Raw genomic sequence first — 21153 nt, forward strand, 5'->3', positions numbered from 1 at the left:
CGGTTTTCTGCGGCGGCGGCGGCGGCGGAAGATGGCTGCAACTGAGGCTGCGGACCCTCTGCTGATGCTCGGAGTCGGGCTGATCGGTGAGGAGGAAGGCGCCCTGCCCCGCAGGCCCGCACCCAGTTCTGTCTCCGCCTGGGCCCGGGACTGCCCCTGCTCACGCGGTCCCCGGCACCGCCCGCGGTGGGGAGGGCGCGGCCCCCTCCATGTTGGGCCTGGGCTAGGGGCTGCGGGGCCCGGCCTCCTCGGCGCAGGGCACCGGCCTGCCGCCCTGGGCCCGTGCGCCCGCGGCCTTGTGTGGGGCCTGCCGGGCCGGGATGCGGGGCCGGGTACCCTGGAGGCCTCCTAGGCTCTGGGAGGGAGCTCCTCCTGGACGCCCCGGGCTGCAGAGGAGCCCGGACGTGGAGAGTGATCGAGCCGCGTAGGCGAGTCGCCGGTCATGCAGAGAGGAGCTTGCAGGCCGCGCGTTTGTGAGGCTGGAGGGCCGGGGTCCCTCCGAACGAGGGAGAGTCACGCGTGACTGCCAGCCCGGCGCCCGGCTGGCCCCGGGCATGTGATCGAGCGATTCCAGACGCGGTGGCCAACTGCCAGCCCGGGGTGCTGCACGTTATGCGTGGATTATTTCCCGTTTGACTCTCACCTCGGCTCCAGGGGATCTGGGTAATGTTTGATGCCCACTTTACGCAGCAGGTGGGGGCCCAGGGTGTCATTTGTGCAAGAACGCACATTAGGAAGTGGCAGACCCAGGATGGGGGACCCTTGCAGTCTAGCCCGAGAGCCCCAACTCATACCAGTGGGGAGCTGCATCCTAAGACAGAGGTCGTGCATAGGACACAGGTGTCTACATAATCACAGTGGGTGGAATCCCAGTTCGTTTTGAGGAATTAATGGATAGGGGAGTGCGTTGGGATCTTTGGGCCGTCTGGAGTGTGTGCCTGAACCTTGTGCAGGGTTTTTGAAGCAACCATTCATCCGACAGTGACAGTGAGCACGGGGTTGCTTGAATGAACTTCTGTCGGTTCCCTGAGTGCCATTGTCCTTTGAAAAAATATTCTCTTGAGATTTTTATATACCCCTAAACCCTAGTACACAAGCACATTGCTTGGATCTAGCAAAACTGGCGGAAATGCGGCGAAATGTTGCTGATTATTTTCACTGTCTCAAAGGAGTGCGTTTATCTGGGAACGGCTTCCTGTGATCATCTCTAATGTGATTTTTAAAAACTGTTTCAAAGCAAAACCTAAGTACCTCAAGCATCTTAGTCCTTCTTGAAGGTACCTCGGAATTAAGGCTGAATTAAACTCTGACTTTATCTGGTAACAGCAAAGGAAAAGATGGCTTATCGTATTTTCAATTCAGTTTTTTTTATTTTTCATGTCGACATGAATTTAAAAGGGATTTGCTTAAAAATAAGGGGGCGGGGGGGGGAGGAGTGCTCCTTCCCCTTATGAACCAAGGAGTGCCAGGTGTTGATAACTAATGAAACTGCGTGATGGAGGCTCATTTTATCATTCTCTCTACTTTTTTTTATACTTGCTATTTTCCATAATAAAAGGGTTTGTTTTTAAGTCTGTAGATCAAAAACTGGATTTTTTACTGCTATATGTTCAGTTACTGTTTCTCTAAAGTTTAGGCTTTTTTTTTTTTTGCGGTACGCGGGCCTCTCACTGCCGTGGCCTATCCCACCGCGGAGCACAGGCTCCGGACGCGCAGGCTCAGCGGCCATGGCCCACGGGCCCAGCCGCCCCGCGCGGCATATGGGATCCTCCCGGACCGAGGCACGAACCTGCGTCCCCTGCATCGGCAGGCGGACTCCCAACCACTGCGCCACCAGGGAAGCCCAGTTTAGGCTATTTTTGCCTGGAGTTATTATTAGCAAATTGTTCCTATTTTATTACTGAGGTGTTGACTTTGGTGAAACTACATATATGACTGTTAAACCATTATTATTAAAATTTTAAATATAGATACATACTATCAGTACATAGCATATGACAGAGATTTCACCATTTTCTTAATTTCCAGTTTTCAACAAACCCATCCATTCTATGTATTTATTAAAGATCCTTCCAACTAGATTAAAAGGTAAAGTGTGGGAGGAGATAGGGAAGACCCCTAGCAAACCTCTAAGGCTACATTTTTATTCATGATTTGTTAGAAAAGCTTTTTACTCACGTGGCCTAAAATTCAAGATCAGGAGAGCTAGCTAATGTAACCAGGAGAGGTAGGTGAGAATTGGGGGTTCTCACGTGCTCTGGGTTGCTTTGTAAAATGGGGTGTTAAAACTGATTCCACGAAGTGCTTCTGAGTAACCAATCAATTCACTTCCTTGCTGCTGTTTGACATTCTCACAGTGACCATCTTTCCACCGTAGAAAAGGACACAAATGGAGAAGTTCTGTGGGTGTGGTGTTATCCTTCCACAACAGCTACTTTAAGGAACCTACTGCTGAGAAAATGCTGCCTTACAGAGGAAAACAAACTTCTCCATCCCTTCGTCTTTGGTCAGTACAGAAGAACGTGGTTTTATATCACAACAGTTGAAGTTCCAGATTCTTCCGTTTTGAAAAAGGTATGATTGTATGAGGGTCAAAAAACAGAAAATATTTTAAGTGATGTAAGATTCCAATAACCCTTAGCTTTAGACTTCATCGTTCACAATACGCTTTGGAAAAATATTAAATATATGACTTTAATTGGGAATGTTCTCTTTCACATTTCACTCTCATTCATTATATTTATTGGTGTATATTATTTGACTGACCTGGGGTTGGTATAGCGAAGCCTTTCCCAGGTTATACTTGGATGGAGTAGAAATGTAGAAGTACTTTCAAAGCCTGGACTCTGATTAAAAGTGGGAAGAAGTATTTTTCCGTAATTAAAAACTATTTTAAAGGTTATAATTATCCTACTTAAGAAAACCTTTTCATTTGTTAATGGATGATAAGGATATGTTAAGAATAGAAAGGATAATTGAGGAAATTCATGTGTTCTGTAGACTTTGTGTATGTGTGTCATTTCATATGAACACCATCAGGTGACAGACTAAAAACCAGTAAGTATGTGGTCGTTGTGGACTTTCCTGGTCCCACACAACCAGTGGCTTTTTCAGAGGAAAGAATATTGGAAAGAAGTGGCTGAGCTCCCGGTCGATTTCTGGGTGGGGACTTCTTTTACAATTTCAGGGCTGATTTTATAGTCAATCACCAGACAGTATGCAGCATGTCCAGTTTAAATATAAGGAAGTACGTTTAAAATAACAGGAAGGCAACAATTTAGAAACTGTAAGAGGCTTAAGATAAAACAGAGATTAGTAATTAGAAAATGTAAATTGCAGAAAGATACTCATTAATGGAAATAATAGGTATATGATTATCAGAAATTTATACGTATAATGATAGAGGCATATAAATAAATGAAGGTTATTATAACAATGCCCTTTAGCCTATATAGCATTTTACAGAGAATTGACTATTTTGGGAACTGTATGATTTTTACTGTATGAATTTTACTGAAATGTATTTTTGTTGTTTTCCATCCTTCTATTTCATTAGTGAAAAACAGTCACTATGTGGTAGGTCTGATATAGCATTCTTAGTTCTGCTTCGTTGAGGGTAGGGGGCTTAAATAAAAAGTCACATTTCTGATAGTTTTGAAATATTTTTCTGTTTTTGAGGAAAACACTCTAACTCTAAAAAATTAAATATATATGTGTATATAATTTTTTTATGTGTGTAAGTTACATAGAAGTATAAAGAGGCAAGTGGGGACTTGGTGCGTTTTGGTCTTTTCTTGTTAATGCTGGTTATGTCTTACACAAGAGACTTGTTAGGTTATAGTAATAAAGATTAATTCTATTAAAGTATCTTTAAAGAGTGTACTTTTTTCTGTTTGTTTTGGACAGGTGACTCATTTTTCTATTGTTCTGACCGCCAAAGATTTTAATCCAGAGAAATATGCCGCCTTCACTAGGATATTGTGTAGGTGTGTATGAAAACTGTATTAAATGCTAATATACAAAAATGAAGATCCTACTCAATAGTAATACAGCAGATCTCCACACTGAGGAAGCATATTTCAGCCTTCTGCTTCCCCAGCTTAATCTTTACTGGCCCTTCGGACGCTGTTCTATAAAGAGGAACTTTGTCTTCTTCCATGGTACTGCTCCTCTTGTTAGGGGACATGGTAGAGGGGGGAGAAGAGGCCCTTTGCACAGCTATTGTAATTTCTGGGTGCTTTGAGTCACTTGCCACTTTTGGTCTGTTACTCCTGCTCGTTTCCAGCCTGGAACTTTCCTTAGGATGGAAGTGGTAAGCTGGTTCATTTGTGCGGAGGTCTGTGTGTGGGAGTCATTTGGGGAAAGTTAACGGGCGTTTTGAATTATGCTAAAACACAGGAAAATATTTCTTAGCTGGAATGCTGAGGAGCTGAGAAACTGATGTTTTGGTTAATCGTTAAACTGAAGGATAGACTCCTTCAGTTTCATCCCAGCCGTTGAAAAAATTTAACTAAAATATACAGTCTGCTTTTTTGCCTTGATAAGTATATCTGGTGGAATTAATGAAATCTGTTTTATATGTTAGGGCTATTGGCTTTTTCTTTAATCAAGACTTTTTCAGGGTTTGGGTTTATTTTTTTTCTAATATTGTTACTAGATAGAATTATAATTCTCAGTGTTATGTATTACTCTCAGCCCTCAGGTTTATGCCCAATAAGTAGGTTTTTGGGGGGGGGGGCGTGGATAAGGGGAGTTGTTTCTGTTTTTCTCACCATAAGCCTGATAAATGGTTGTCTTTTTTGCCATTTCTGTGTATGACCACGTGCACCTGCACGCATGTGTGTGCACACAGCGCAAGAATACAATCTCATCACCTAAGTGTTTCGGTTAGGTTGTATTTTGACAAAACGAAGTTTTAGTGTTTTTGCAGTCAGCTGTGTTAAGAAAGGCTTCTTGCTTTCAGTGAGATAAATTCCAGGTGTATGGCTCGCTGTGGAATATAAACAGTTTTCTGCAAATGCGGCACTGACACAAAGGGAGATGATTATTGTTAGAAGGGGCTCTATCCAGAAGCCGTGAACTAAAAACACGGCAGAGGTGTTTTTGAACAAACGTTGGACTCCCATTTCATTCGATTGAGTCAGGGTTAGGTTACTCAACTGAATTCACTGGGAAATGTTCTGCGGCCCAGAAGGCGAGGTTGCTTTAGACCCCACTTCCTGCCCAGGAGGAAGCCCAGAGGGTGTCTCCACTTGTGCAGTGCTGTGGCATTGTCACATTCTGGATTCTCTTCTCTGTCACAGTTACAAGAGAAATGAGGGCTCAAGCTATTGCCAGCCACCTGCTCTGCCCCCACCCCTTACCACACTTGAGTGCTTGCCCTAGCGCCTGTCCACGCTCATGTGCTCGTGTGCACACACACTCACTCTCCCCGGGTGCACATGTGCCTGTTCACACACACAGAGACAAGCGTTTTTTTTTTTCACTTTCCCTTTATTTTCTATTTTACTTTTATTGAGGTATAGTTGATTTACAATGTTGTATTAGTTAGACACACACTTTTTGATGGTGGTGAAGTGCTCCCTCCCGTTTCTGGTGAGAGGTGCCCTCCACAGCACGCTGCTCACGTGGCCATGGAAACCCCCATGGAGGGGTTCATTCCCCCTGTGGGATCTGGGTCCAGAGCCATGACCCCTTTCTATAATTTTAAACTTAAAATTTTTAAAAATAAATTTTATTTTATTTTAAAAAATTTAATAATTTTAATGGTGTTTTTTGGTTTCCTGCTTTGTTTTGGTGGTGGTAATGTAAGCACATCGTAAAAAGAAATGCAAATAATACCCAAGAGTATACAGTGAAACCTAAGTCCCTTCCTTCCCCTATTCCCCGTCTCTAATTCTACCTACCGACTCCCCACCCCAAGGCAGCTCCTGGGCCTCCCTTCTCTATATCTTACTGGAGATATTTTCTTCATATATAAGCATGTATATGGGGTTGACTGTTCTATATATATGATAGTTTACCATATTCATTGTTCTTTGCCTTTTTCTCCCAATTTATGCATTGAAATAATTTTAAAACACTGATGATTGAGAAAATTTAGTAAGCAGTTAAATCACATGCTTTTTTCACTTAGTCTACAGTAAATATAGTTTTCAAGTGATCTTTCTTAAACAATTATTTTGTTTTCGTCCCAATTTTCTATCCCTTCAGCTACTAAAATGCCCAAGTAGACCCAGTCCTGCTTCTCCAGAAGAATTTACATTTACTTACTTACAGGAAGATATTTCAGGGGAAAGGGCTGATTTCACATGTGAGCTATAAATGTAGCCAGTTTCCTGTCAGCGTTTTCTGGAAGTTTTAACTTGATGAATGTGTCTAGTGTGCATTTATCATCGGAAACTTAAAGGAGTTTGATTTCTTAATTATCTAAATACAGTTACCTCTGAGAACTCTGATAATAAATATAGGTTCTACACCTAATTACTGCTTTCTTTGTGAACAATGCATAAAACTCCTTTCTTGTCAGAGGATATCCAGCAATAAAACAGTTGTTATGACGAACAAAAACAGTTGTGAATGTAGGACATAAAAAGAGATAAGGATACAATATTCTTGAGAACAGCAGGGCCTCAGAAAGTCCATAGTTCATTCTCCTGCCTAAGTGGACCATAGCAGGCCTCCCCAGATGTAACAAGAGAGCCGACTTCACAGAATTGTTGAAGGTTGTTCAAGTGGTTGTTTTGTTTTTCTAATACATCTTCTAATTAAATTTATAGAAATAACCACATCATGAAAAGATTCAGGCATTCAGAGGTGTATTAGCAAGTTGGCTTAGATTCTTTAGAACGTACCCCTGCCTGGCCTCGGTGCGTTTCTCCAGGTGGTTCATGCTAACTAGTAGCACGCTTGCTTTTTATCCTTTCTCACAGAATGTACCTGAAACACGGGAGCCCAGTTAAGATGATGGAGAGTTACATCGCGGTTCTCACAAAGGGGATATGCCAGAGTGAAGAAAATGGCTCTTTCCTTAGCAAGGATTTTGATGCCCGAAAGGCATACCTTGCAGGCTCCATCAAAGGTAAAAAATAAATAAATAAATAAAAAGAAGCAGCAAAAAAGAAACAAAAACCCATCCCAGATGAGTCCATCCCAGCAACAACAAAATCCCCAAGCCAAGGACAATCTGTCATTAGACTCTGTTATTTCATCTTTCCATATATTTTCATCTACATGATATTTGTTTCCTATGCAGGAGGGTAGTTCAACTTCTACATTTCCTTATGTGGTTAGAACTCTGTCAGGAAAGCAGACTTTTGTGGTGTTTCTTTCCATATGATTCCAGCTGTTAATACAGAAATGTACTTTCACCAGTGAGCTAAAGTTACGAGTCAAGGTCTCCACCGACTTCCATCATTTTCCTTTCCTTAGATCTTAGCAGTGACCTGTTCCACCTGGGGAGCTCAGGCCCCTGCCCCAGAGTTCCCATTCTAACTCCCCATCACTCTCTCCTCACTGGAAAGTCAAGCCTAGGGCTAAACCGAGACATCAGGTCCTTAAAAGGGAAGAGCGGGGAACTCCAAGGGTGATGCTGGCCTTCTTTCTCATCCTCCCACAGCACCTGTCTTCACTCTTTTTTATTTTTTTTTTGACTGTGTTGGATCTTCAGTGCTGCGCACGGGCTTTTCTCTAGTTGCAGCAAGCGGGGGCTACTCTTTGTTGCGGTGCGCAGGCTTCTCGTTGCAGTGGCTTCTCTTGTTGCGGAGCATGGGCTCTAGGCACGCGGGCTTCAGTAGTTGTGGCTCGCAGGCTCTAGAGCACAGGCTCAGTGGACATGGCACACGGGCTTAGTTGCTCCGCGGCATGTGGGATCTTCCCAGACCAGGGATCCAACCTGTGTCCCCTGCATTGGCAGGCAGATTCTTATCCACTGCGCCACCAGGGAAGCCCTGTCTCCACTCTTGATCCTACTGTTTTATATGGTTTCTAAGCATCCCTGTTGAGGTGTCAGGTGTTTGTCCAGCTGTCTCACAAGGACTTATGCAATGATCTGTATGTGGGGTTGGCGGGGGTCAGTGAATATTTTTTATTTTTTATTTTTATTTATTTTTTTATTTTTTTATTTTTTCCGTACGCAGGCCTCTCACTGTTGTGGCCTCTCCCGTTGCGGAGCACAGGCTCCGGATGCGCAGGCTCAGCGGCCATGGCTCACGGGCCCAGCCGCTCCGCGGCATATGGGATCCTCCCAGACCGGGGCACGAACCCGTATCCCCTGCATCGGCAGGCGGACTCTCAACCACTGCGCCACCAGGGAGGCCCAGTGAATATTTTTTAAAATTTAAGTTTGCACTACACCAAGGATGGTGGTTCCCTTCATATAATTCCACTTTCTTGTGAGTCTGGCTTCATCTGTGCATCCAGCATACTGTCCCTTGTGGGAGCAGGTGTAGCTACTGTAACGCCCATCCTGGGGAGCAGATGTATGGATTGATAGGCGCATCCACCAAATAAGGTGCTTCTGTATTTATAACATTTATTTATTTATTTATTTATTTATTTATTTATTTATTTAATTTTATTTATTTATTTTTGCTGTGTTGGGTCTTCGTTTCTGTGCGAGGGCTTTCTCTAGTTGCGGCGAGCGGGGGCCACTCTTCATCGCGGTGCGCGGGCCTCTCACCATCGTGGCCTCTCTTGTTGCGGAGCACAGGCTCCAGACGCGCAGGCTCAGTAGTTGTGGCTCACGGGCCTAGTTGCTCCGTGGCATGTGGGATCCTCCCAGACCAGGGCTCAAACCCGTGTCCCCTGCATTAGCAGGCAGACTCTCAATCACTGTGCCACCAGGGAAGCCCTGTACTTATAACATTTACCTAAATTTATTCTCTGTGTTGAAAATAATTTTGCATTCATAGAAGAATAATTTCCAATAAAAACTTGATTTCTTTATATAATGTTTAATGCAGTAACATAATTTCTTTTTGTTTTAAGACATTGTATCTCAGTTTGGAATGGAAACTGTTATCTTACACACAGCACTGATGCTAAAGAAAAGAATTGTCGTCTATCACCCCAAAATAGAAGCTGTCCAGGAGTTTACCAGGTATGGTCTCTTATCATTAAAAAGTATAAACTTTGTTGGCAGCCACTTTGGGGCCCTCTGTGTCACTGTGTGCCCTGTTCCTTTGCACATTGGTATAAACAGGCTGCGTTAGGTTGGGGGTGAAATACCATTTTGGTGTAATGTTTTAGTTTAGATTGAGTAGTTCAAGGTTACTGAATTTGAATAGATTCTTTTTTAAATCTTGAAATATGAATATTTTGGAGCAGAGAGTTTGCAAACTTTCCCTTGCCGGAGAGTAAATATCTTAGGCTTGTAGCCATACGCTCTCTGTCCCAACTACTTAACTGCCACAGGTTGCATAAAAGCAGCCATGGACAGTACATACGTAAGTGAATGAGCTTGGCTATGTTCCAGTAAAATCTTATGTGCAAAGATGGGCAGCCGACCCATGGACCATAGTTGCCTGACCCCTGTTTTAGGTAAGTTGTTTCTTCCATTCAATTTTATTACAGACTGTATTATTTATATAATAAATATAGTTTGTTTTGTTTTCCTTGCCAAATCTAACTTAGATTCTTCTGTAAAAGCAGGGGAACTAGTATTTATGCTGTTTACTGTATGCCAGGCATTGTATAAGTCACCTTAAATTATTAAATTTAGAAGAACCCTGGGAGGAAGTGTTACTGCCCTGTTTATAGATGAGAAGATGGAGGCTAAGGGTTAGATATTGAGAAGAAGAAAGGCTTGCTAGTCAGAAGGACCTGGGTTAAAGTCCTGGGAGGCAACTTCTTAGCCTTGTGACCACATAAAGTGTATGTAATGTTTCTACGTCTCAGTTTCTTTATCTGTAAAATGAAGATGATAATACCTGCCTCGTTAGCTTGGTTTCAGGATGGGAAATAATTTGTGTAATGTGCTCAGCATGTACTTTGTCCATAGTGGGCACTCTAGAGACGATAATTGTTATTATGATTGTGATTGCCTTAGATCTTAGGTAACAGGACCAGAGTTTTTACCCGGCTCTGACTCCCAAACCCTGTATTTTTCCACCCAATTACCCTTTTCCTCTCCATTTATGCTTCTGAAACTGGAGTGTCCACAGCTTCTGAGATATGTAGCAGGCCACCAGGGGGTTCACAAAACCACAGACAAATTCGGCACATACTTCTTCCTGAATGAAGTAGCTGTTTTATTGGAAGTTTCTTTAAGAAAACTTATTTTTGTATAAAAACAAACACAAAGTAGTTTGCAAGTTTGGCTGGAATTTTAAATATGAAATGCGAGACTTCAAAAAAATTTCTTGCTTGCAGGGCCCACTTTGGATTTTACCCTCAGTGTCCCTCCATGGCAGTCTGCAGAGTGGCCGTTGGGAGGAACACTTCAGAAGCATCCTTCCTTGCCACCATGGAGATCTTTTGAAACTTTACCTTGAGCTTTTTGTAGCCAATCTGACCCAACAGTCGGTGTTTAAAACATTGCATTACTTTACTTTGAAGCCTGGAGGAGGTGTTGGCATGTTTAGGGCTTGTTCTCCCTCTGCATCTGGTAGCCAATTTCCTCCCCCAGAAGAGGGAAGAGGATGGGCTGAGTCTCAGGTGTGGGCTGGCAACCATCTGTGTTCTCACCTTGACCCCAGGACTCTGCCTGCCCTGGTGTGGCATCGACAGGACTGGACAATACTTCACTCCTATGTGCACCTGGACGCCGATGAGCTGGAAGCCCTGCAGATGTGCCCAGGTAGACAGCAGGCTCCCAGGGGATGAGAAGCTCAGCTTTACCAGGGTTGTTTGTTTTGGGGGATTTTTTTTTTTAAGTGCATTCCTAAGGGGCATACTGATCATTTATTTTTTTTGGTAAATGCAACCGGTTTTTTTCCCTTCAAAAGCTTTTTTTTTTTTTTTTTTTTTTTTTTGTGGTACGCAGGCCTCTCACTGTTGTGGCCTCTCTCGTTGCGGAGCACAGGCTCCGGACGCACAGGCTCAGCGACCATGGCTCACGGGCCCAGGCGCACCGCGGCAAGTGGGATCTTCCCGGACCGGGGCACAAGCCCGTGTCCCCTGCATTGGCAGGTGGACTCTCAACCACTGCGCCACCAGGGAAGCCCCAAAAGCTTTTTTAATTAAAAAAAAATTGTGCACTTGAAACCAACACAACATTCTAAATCAACTATACTCCAATAAAAATTATAAAGTACAAAAAAAAATTGTGGTAAAATACACATCACATAAAAGTTACCCTCTTTTTTTTTTTTTGGCCGTGCCTCATGGCTTATGGGATCTTAGTTCCCCGACCAGGGATCGAACCCACGTTCCCTGAATTGAAAGGCGGATTCTTAACCACTAGACCACCAGGGAAGTCCCTAGACATCTTAATTTTAATGTGTTGGGATTTTTTAGGCTTTTATGATTTTATTTTTTATATTTTGTTTAAGAAAAGTTCTATCCCAACAGTAGAAAGGTATTCTCCTATATATTCTAGTAAAAATTTTTAAAGTTTTTTCATCCCCATTTAAGTCTTTAATCTACCTGGAATTACTATTTTTTGTAGGGTGTGGGTTTGGGATCTGGTTCCATTTTTTTCCATTTGGATAGCAACTTAGCTCAGGAACACTTACAGAATAGTGTCCCCTCTCCAGGAATCTGCAGTATCATTTCATTTCATTTCATTGACTGATTGATTGATTTATGGCTGTGTTGGGTCTTTGTTGCTGCGTGCAGGCTTTCTCTAGTTGCGGCGAGTGGGGGCTGCTCTTCGTTGTGGTGCGCAGGCTTCTCATTGCGGTGGCTTCTCTTGTTGCAGAGCACAGGCTCTAGAGCGCAGGCTCAGTAATTGTGGCACACGGGCTTAGTTGCTCCGCGGCATGTGGGATCTTCCCAGATCAGGGATTGAACCCGTGTCCCCTGCATTGGCAGGCGGATCCTTAACCACTGCACCACCAGGGAAGCACCAGCACCCCCCCATTCTTAGGGGCTTTTTTTGTCACTTCATTAACATAAACTCTGGTGTGGTTGAAAGCGGGCTTGTTATAAATAATAAAAGACCCTCCTTTCACCTTTAACACTCTGGAACTATTTCAGGAACTGCGGACAAAATCCAGGTATTATAACAAAAGGTGCTCCTTTAACTCTTATCACTTAGGAAATTACATGTGTTGTAGGACCTCTGGCCAGGAGCCTGGATAACCAAGTATACATTTCTTATTATATCACAATATTACAGCCCCTTTATTTCCCAAATGATGGAAGAATTATGGTGTGTATTAGTCAAGGAAGCGAGTCATCACGCAATAAACATTTGTTAAGCACCTAGTATATGCTGAGGTCTTGGCAAGTTGCCATATTATATAAGACAAGACGCTTTTCCTCAATGACTTTATGATCCAATTGGCAAGAAGAAATTGAAACTGAGCGGGGCCCTATGGGCCTCCCAGGCACGGAGGCCTTTTTGTCCCCCATTTTTTTTGGACAAGACTCCAGCCTCCATGACGTTCCCTGAGTTCCAAAGGGCAGATTCGAACAGTTGCAAATCAAGGGAGGAGCAGCCAGGTCACCACCTCTAACTGCAGGAGACTACAGATATCTTCTGTGAAGATCCAAATTGGCTTCGGCCATTTTCAGCTTCCTCCCCGCCTCTGGAGTCCGTCCCTGGCAAGGGTCCTTCTGCCCAGTGTCATTCAAGCCAATAGAATGAGTTTTCGTTTCGGAAGCAAAGGAAAGCTTCATCCTTTGATCAAAGAACGGAGAGGTCGCAGCTGGTGCATCCACGCTCTCCCCCGCAAACCGGGGTCGGGGCTGTTTTATAGGGATCTCGTTTTGTGGGTGGGACAGCAGAGCTCTCGCGAGTTGCCAGCGGGGCTCACGCTCCAGGTGGCAGTGCCGGGAGCAGGCTCTCTGCACATGGCCCACCGCCGCCATCTTGAGCTCCAGGTTTTTGATTTTGTTGCTGCTGCTGTTTTTTTTTAAAATATATAAATTTATTTATTTATTATTTTTGGCTCTGTTGGGTCTTTGTTGCTGCACGTGGGCTTTCTCTAGTTGCGGTGAGCAGGGGCTACTCTTCGTCGCAGTGTGCGGGCTTCTCATTGCGGTGGCTTCTCTTGTTGCAGAGCACGGGCTCTAGGCACGCTGGCTTCAGTAGTTGTGGCATGTGGGCTCAGTAGTTGTGGCTCACGGGCTTAGTTGCTCCGCGGCATGTGGGATTTTGCTGGACTAGGGCTTGAACCCGTGTTCCCTGCATTGGCAGCTAGATTCTTTTTTTTTTTTTTTTTTTTTTTTGCGGTACGCGGGCCTCTCACTGTTGTGGCCTCTCCCGTTGCGGAGCACAGGCTCCGGACGCGCGGGCCCAGCCGCTCCGCGGCATGTGGGATCTTCCCAGACCTGGGCACGAACCCGTGTCCCCTGCATCGGCAGGCGGACTCTCAACCACTGCGCCACCAGGGAAGCCCGGCAGGTAGATTCTTAACCACTGCGCCACCAGGAAAGTCCGCTGCTGTTGTTTCTTAAATGTTGTCCCTTGGTGAAGTAAAATCGGTCCTCAAAAAAAAAAAAAAAATTTTTTTTTTTTTTTTTTTTTAATCATACTGCTCTGTGAAATCCAAAGTCTGGGAACCATTGTCTTAACACCAATTCCAGAAGTCTGCTAATTCTTGAGTTGCCCTGATTCCTTTAGCATTTGTTGTATCAGATCTGAAATTGGTGAAGAGGATGCTGTTTCCACCATGCTATCCCCGAGGAACCCGAGTGTTTGGCTATGACTTTCCTGTTGACAGAGACCTAGGGGGGACAGTGGTCAGGAGAATCCTTGCTGCCTGCTGCCTACTCTGTCATTCTTGACCCAAATAGCGATGACTGAAAAGCAGATGCTTTGCTTCAGCCTTCCTCCTTGACACTGAAACCTAGTTTTGGAACATTTTGAGTTGCTTGAGTTTCTTCAGGCAATTGGCAAAAATGTCAGCTTAATAAATGCCACGGGATATAGCTAAAATGCCCTGGATATATAAAGCAGAGAAGAAAAGCAGCTGATGAGCTTTTAGACTCACTCCTTTCTTGGTATGTTCACAATGTGATTTCTTCCTACTCTAGTAACATTGTTCCTCTCTGTAATGCAGGTTACGTCGCTGGATTTGTAGACTTGGAGGTGAGCAATAGATCAGACCTGTATGATGTGTTTGTGAATCTGGCAGATAGTGAGATTACCATTGCCCCGCTTGCAAAAGGTTAGTTCTCTGTTCTGTTCTGTTGTTGACACAAGATGTAAGCCAAGCAGTTGTATTTTTTAGGCTGATTCTTACTTTTCAAGGCCTGCTTCCTTCACCTGTTGTGCTGGAGGGATTTTTCTGTTTCTAAAACACAGCATTCATTTTAATAGACCTAACCCTTTTAGGGATACATCTGAGTGCTTACGCTGTACGGTTATATGTTAATAAGATAAATGGTCTGTTTGCCTTGTTTCTTCAGTTTCATATTCAAACAAGGTGTATTTGTTATCTATTGCTGCATAAGAGATTACTTCTAAACTTAGTGATTTAAAATAGCAAATACTTATCTCACAGTTTTGGTGGGCAGGAATTTATGAGTGACTTAGCTAGGAGGTTCCGATTCAGGGTCTCTCATGAGATTTTAATCAAGATATTGCCAGGGCTGCAGTCAAATGAAGGCCTAACTGGGGCTAGAGAATCCATTTCCAAGCTAACTCACATGGCTGTTGACAGGAGGCCTCACCACATGGGCCTTTCCATAGAGCAGCTTGAGTGTTCTCACCACGCGTCTGCTGGTCTCCCCAACAGTGAGTAATTCAAGAGAGGGGGGGACCACAGTGCCTTCTGTGACCTAGTCTGGGAAGTCATACATGATCACTTCCTCCATATTCTATTTGTTAAAGCAGGCCATTAAGGGAGAAGAATTAGACTCCACCTTATAAAGGAAGGAGTATCAAAGAGTGTGCAGACATCTGTCACTACACGAGGGTTGAATACGACTCCCGTGTGGAAAATCTTTTTGAAGGATGTCTCAGTAAGCACCAGGGAATGAGAGTATTCTGGGGGCTAATGACCAAGAAAGGGTGTTCTAGCGTCATAGGGTCATCTCTGGCAACTATAAATTATCCTAAATTACAGCTGCGTAGAGTAGAAAAGATTGGGTTAAATACGTTTTGAGCCTAGGACACTATGAGTTATTGGTTTTAGACAGGAATTACAGATAACAGCTTTTGTGGTGTCATTTATCTTTCTCCTAAAAGTGGGAGCAGCTGAAGGCCAGCCAATGAGGGATTTTTGTTAGCTAGGTTCTGATAATGTGAGGTTTTATCTAGCAACCTCAAATTCATAGAACCAGAACTTATTTTCGCTTTGAAATTACACATATAATATTCATGGTGGAAAATTCAAAATATAGTATCAGGTCTTTAGGGGATATTGCGTTTTGTAAAGCCAGAGTGATAGAAAACTAGCTGTGGCTGGGGCCACTGAAACTGCTGAAGCGTTAGCACTGGAAAGCGTGGCAACTCCCTGCTGCCCTCTGCTGCTCTGAGTCTATAAAACGGGCTCCTCCCGGTGGAGTTTGTCCCTCAAGAGAATCAAACAGAAATTTCTGTTAACCTTCTGGCCGCAGAAAATAGCAGTGTATATAATTAGTGTAACTTGGGCTGTTGCCTTAGCTCGTTTCTAAGGGCCTTTACACAGTGAATGTTGAGCTGCTTCTGCAGAACTGACAGGAAGTGCTGCTTTCACAATATCCCTGCCAGAAAGATAAACGTGAATTCTCAACTGTGAAGACCTGGAGAGGAAAGTCAGGCTGTTGGCTTACAGTCACAACCCACAGGCAGTCAGATTTCATTAGGTTTTGTCTAGAAAGAAAAATAAGAATTCTTATCAGAATTTTGGTTTGGTGGTGGTGTATTTTTATTTTGGACGTGAAGTATATAAATCATGATCTATTGTGACACCATATTTATGTGTAGTAATAGTAATATGTGTAGTAATGTGTAGTAATAAGATGGAAATGGGGGGTTGTCAGTTGCTTTTTGAAAATTCCCTGTGTGTGTGATTGTTCAAGTTTTCAGATAGATGATTACTTTTCATTATGTAAACATCTAAATATTCACAAAACATATTCTTCTTGATCTCACCAGAGGCCATGACAATGGGCAAACTACATAAAGAAATCGGTCAGTTAATTGTCCAGTCGGCAGAAGATCCAGAGAAATCAGACAGTCAAGTTATACAGGTAATGCCTTAACCTTCCCACTGAGTCTCGAAACGGCGTCGCTGGGCAGCGGCTGGTTATCTGCTGTTCACGGGCACAGAGTGAAGTGACTGGAGAGGCCGGTGGGCAGCTGCTGAGATGAGGTCTGCAGGATGGCCCTGGCGAAGATGAGCCAATCAGTTACCAGGCTCCAGGGAGAGACAGACAGAGCGCGTTGGTGCCAAAGCCAAGCGTTTATAGTGAAAGATGTGATTGCCAAGTGGTGAGAGGGGCCATAGGGTTTGGTGGGGACCCGCCAGCAGCACTGTCCTTTCTCTTCGGTGCTGTGGCTGGGAGGAGTGGGCAGGTTTTGTCCCGAGAACCCAAACACTGAGACTGTCTTACTGGACAGATGGTCATTGCCCATCCATTGCCCTGTCAACATTAGAGGGAAAACAATGTTGGTGAAATGTATAAATTTGAGTTTGTATTACTGTGTTTTTCATGGACTAAAAGTGATACACAGATGACTCAGTATAACGTATGATGAGAGTGCCTACCATGTTGTACGGGTTCACAGTACTTGAATAAGTTAATGATGTCAGCAAACCAGGAGAAAGACGTGACTTTAACGCGAGCTCTGCTGAGTCCTCAGCCACCCGAGGGGAATGTCAATCAGTGAAGGGGAATAAAGCCCGTGCGACAGATGCTGGGTCACTCATCCCAGGCAGGAGGGGACTTTGGGGAGAGATCTGTTCTAAAAGCAATAGCAGTTCCTCAAAAAGTTACACATAGCATTAACATAGATTTGGTAATTCTACGTCTGGGTATATATCAAAAACTGCAGGCAGGAACTCAAATAGATATTTGTGCACCCACATCCCACAGCAGCATCATTCACAGTGGCCAAAAGGTGAAGACAACCCAGATGTCCATCAGCGGATGAATGGATGAGCAAAATGTAGTATATACATGTGGTGGAATATTACTCACCCTTAGAATGAAGTTCTGACATGTGCTACCACGTGTATGAACCTTGAAAACATGTTAAGTGAAATAAGCCAGTCACAAAAGGGCAAATACCGTGATTCCATTCATATGAAGTACCTAGAATAGACAAATTCATAGAGTCAGAAAGCACAATGGTGATTGCCAGGGGCTGGGGAGAGGCCGGTGGGGAGTTACTGTTTAATGGGTACGGAGTTTTGGTTTGGGATGATGAAGTTCTGGGGATGGATAGTGGTGATGGTTGCACAACTGTGAATGCACTTAAAACGCCACTGAGTTGCACACTTTAAAAATGGTTAAACCCCCACCCCCCCACACCAATCCCACCATCACCGCTGCTCAAAATTAACCATGACATGTATTTTTTGTTGTTTTAAATGTTTCATTTTTTATAATTTATAGTTAGTCCGATAAACTTAAAGAATAGCAGGAAGGGGCTTCCCTGGTGGCGCGGTGGTTGAGAGTCCGCCTGCCGGTGCAGGGGACACGGGTTCGTGCCCCGGTCTGGGAAGATCCCACATGCCGCGGAACGGCTGGGCCCGTGAGCCATGGTCGCTCCGCAACGGGAGAGGCCACAAAAGTGAGAGGCCCGCGTACCACAAAAAAAAAAAAAAAAAAAAAAAAAAAAAAGAATAGCAGGAAGAATTCTGAAGAACTCAGATTTCTTAATACTAACATATTGTGTATTTTCGTGTTCTATTAAAGGATATATCCCTAAAAACAAAAGAAATCTTCACCAACCTGGCTCCATTTTCAGAAGTTTCGGATGATGGAGGAAAGCGAGTGCTCAATTATGAGGCACTAAAGCAAAGACGATTTCCACCAGCAACGGAAAACTTCCTCTACCATCTAGCAGCTGCGGAACAAATGCTGAAAATCTGATGGTGGGATAGAATGTATCACTGATAACTGATCTAAAGCCCTAGCACCATGATTATCCGTTAACTGTGTAAAATACTGGAAATAACAAAGAAAATGTTATATTTTTAATGATTTATTTGAAAGCATTGCAATTTGACCTGAAAAAGCACTGAAACACATATGAAAACACTTCCGATTTCCTCCTATCTGATTAATTTCATGCCTACTCTCAATGTTTACAAAGTGCTGTAACCAACTATATATATAACATTATAAAACAGCCTGATGTCCCGGAGTAAGAGCAGAACAACTCAAGTTCTCCTGCAAATCACAGCAAATCCGAAAGCCTTCATTATTATAAGTTCCAGTTTGTCTCAGTGTGTAACCACAAACTAATGGTTTATTTTCAGAAAGCTGCCTGAAATTTTGCTTTGTATTCTTCTAGGAAGAACTTTAATTCCTCATGAGGAACTCTACTTTCTGAGCCAAACTACTAAGTTTTCTGCAGAACCGTCTAGAAGATCATTCAAAAGACCCGCAGTTGCACTTTCTTGTGAAAGAATTTTTTTTCCCTTAGCCTTTGAACATTTTGCCTATAGTATGAGGGTTCTGCATAGATTTTATACTTGAGTAGACAACTTAATAATCCATATTTATACTGTTGCAGAGGTAAGCATTTGGCAAACTTAAGCCATTAGTACTCTTTAATTAACCCAGTTGCTAGCAATATTCTTTTGAAAAAGATGCCAGTCCTTATGTAGTAGAGTAAAAGAAGAAAGCCCATTTGGAATATAAATGTCTCTATGGCTGAAACAGCAGCCTTATGTAATTGGTGAGAGACTGTGAGAATTAACTTCTTGTAAAGGCCAAAACCAGAGAATGTCTTCAAACAACATCAGTAAAAATAATTTGGCCACGTATGAAGGTAACCGTTCTTTGTTTAGTTAGGTAACTTTTTCATAATTGGAGACCTAAAAATTGCAAAATAAGCATGGGGGTCTAAATTATGTTCTGCTTATTATATGTATTCATATTCATTATGAAAGGTTATTTTTCACTCAGTACTGTTGTCCTTAGAAATCTTACGCAGAAAAATGTTTGCAAAAAAGCTTGTCTTTATTGGATCTTTCATTTATTCCTGGTGTTACACATTTGTTAGGGAAAAAAATTTTTAAATAGCCCCTCCTTGGGTGGGGGCAGGGGAGGATTTGAAATGAGATGATGTTTACTGAGGCAAACAGTTGAAAATTAAATCTGCACTTTATGGGAATGAATACTAACATCTTTTTTGCCCGCGTTTTTTTGGTATTACTCTTATTAGCTAATGATCGAAGTTGTTAAAATGACAAATTTATGATACAGAAATAAAATGAAATATTTTGATACTCAACAGTTTTAGGCATATGAAAAGTTGTGCCCTCTTTCTCTAATTCTCCCCACCCCCAACAAAAGAAAAAACCCTTTTTTGTCAACTGCAAGCCCACCGGGGAATTATCCAAAGACCGATTTGAAAGTTAGGCAGTCTGGCTCCTTCCACCACTGGCTCAGCCCTTCTCTCTCTGCCCGGCCCTCCTCCACCCCGCACTTCCTGGAGCTGACTGTAAGGTCCGAGTGCCTTCTCTGAAAAGATGCTCTCACATTACTCCTCAGTTATCTGTCAGTGGCTGAACCTCCACTTGGAGCCATTGCACATTTTGTTAAGTTTGTTTAGTATAAGCCTGTGGCTACATGGAGCTGACTGATACATCCCTTTTACTGATTTTGTCCTTTTAGGCTGTTGTGAAACATCTTTTACCCAATTTGGAGATAACCGTCATTGTGGCCTAGGGAAAACTGAAAGCCACAGGTGCATTCTTAGATGACTTGGGGCAGGGTGTGTTGGAAACAGCCCTCCACCCAGTACGCATACGTTCGGGTACCTACTCTACACCGTGGACTGCGTATCCTGGGGCTTCCTTGATGCCCAAGACAACAGTTCCTGCTGTCAAGGTGCACAGTCAGCAAACGGGATTGCACACGGTGTGGCGAGTGCTAGGCATGATACGAGCACTACGGGAGCACATTGGAAGGGCACCTAGTTCAGTACTGTGAATCCTGGAAGGCTTCCTGGAGAAGAGTGATTGACGTCCAAGTCAGACCTGAAACACAGGAAGGAGTCAGCCCAGAACAGAGGGAACAGCTGGTGGGAAGGCCAGAGAAGAGAGACCGCAGCACATCCGAGGAACTGGATGTCGGTCCAGAGTGAGGAGAGGGAGTGGCAAGAGATGAATAAGGTAAAGGCTCCCGCCTGCCATGGCGAGGAATCTGGACTGGATCCTGATGCACTGGGAAGCCATTTAAGGCTTTTAAAGCAGGTGTGGTTTTGAAGAGCGGGCTGGAGATGGACTGATGAGCGACACCAGCAGGGGATATGCTGTTGGGCTGGGCAGTGGACGCAGAGGGGTGAGTTCTAGAGACGTAACAGACTCAGCCCAATAGTGTTGAATGGGGTGGGGCGATGGGGGAGTAAGGCCGAGGCCAGTGATCCTGTCTGACGAAACTGGTACGCGGTGGTGCCATTCCCTGAGGCTGGGAGGGAAAGATGGTCTCAAGTGGACATCCAGACGGCAAAGCGCAGGGGGCCGCTGGACGTGGGCCTGTTGGGCAGGGGAGAGCAAGCCCCACGACAGGCCTGCACAGGGGGCAGTGGCAGTATGACCAGCATCTGGGGGGGGCACGGATGATAGCAGTCTGAGCAGTGGAGGGCGGGGTGGAAACAGTGAGGGTAGGAAACTCTTTGAAAAAGTCTGGCTACAAAGGGGGGGTTTTGCTTTTTTCATGAGGCAGGTGACTCAAGCAGTTGAACTGCTACTGAGAAGCAGCAGAGCGGGGAGGCTGGAGCCAGAGGCGCAGTGGAGGCCGCAGAGCAGAGGCCCTGAGGAAACAGGAAGGGTCGGGCTCGAGCCCAGGGCACAGCTGACTCTGCACGGAGGAGGGGCGGCCGGGCGTGTGTGGAGGGCGGTCAGCAGGTTTGGTGCCAGGAGGCCAATAGCCTTGGCTTTC

General features: G+C 44.2%; 2 protein-coding genes across 7 annotated transcripts in view; one reads left to right on the forward strand and one right to left on the reverse strand.

The window, feature by feature from the left end:
• Positions 1-19972, forward strand: DENND10 (DENN domain containing 10). 4 transcript variants are annotated; one of them, XM_082611378.1, is made up of 10 exons: positions 1-86; positions 2378-2574; positions 3907-3986; positions 6933-7081; positions 8989-9100; positions 10698-10798; positions 14169-14276; positions 16190-16284; positions 17956-18134; positions 19885-19972. In XM_082611378.1, exons 1-9 carry the CDS (start codon positions 32-34, stop codon positions 18130-18132), a joined length of 1074 nt encoding a protein of 357 aa, XP_082467504.1. In that variant the 5' UTR covers positions 1-31; the 3' UTR covers positions 18133-18134; positions 19885-19972. The 4 variants fall into 4 exon arrangements, with proteins under 4 accessions (XP_082467504.1, XP_082467503.1, XP_082467502.1 ...); XM_082611377.1 differs by lacking the exon at positions 19885-19972 and adding an exon at positions 18557-19057; XM_082611376.1 differs by lacking the exon at positions 19885-19972 and having other exon boundaries at positions 17956-19057.
• Positions 16296-21153, reverse strand: part of SFXN4 (sideroflexin 4) — a 23820-nt gene continuing 18962 nt past the window's right edge. The window contains exon 14 of one of the 3 annotated variants that reach the window (XM_082611381.1): positions 16296-16421. The gene's annotated coding sequence lies outside the window, so the exon portion shown is untranslated. The other 2 variants (XM_082611382.1, XM_082611380.1) reach the window with 2 other exon arrangements.

Source organism: Mesoplodon mirus (genome assembly GCF_964341445.2).
Source record: "Mesoplodon mirus genome assembly, chromosome: 2".
NCBI lineage: Eukaryota > Metazoa > Chordata > Mammalia > Artiodactyla > Ziphiidae > Mesoplodon > Mesoplodon mirus.

What these genes read in the sequence shown, in the direction of transcription:
- DENND10 (XM_082611378.1), top strand. Translation starts at nt 32, where the DNA reads ATGGCTGCAACTGAGGCTGCGGACCCTCTGCTGATGCTCGGAGTCGGG. An exon ending in GCTGTCCAGGAGTTTACCAG is followed by an intron (nt 9,101 to 10,697) that starts GTATGGTCTCTT and finishes CCTTGACCCCAG; the next exon opens with GACTCTGCCTGCCCTGGTGT. An exon ending in CAGACAGTCAAGTTATACAG is followed by an intron (nt 16,285 to 17,955) that starts GTAATGCCTTAA and finishes GTTCTATTAAAG; the next exon opens with GATATATCCCTAAAAACAAA.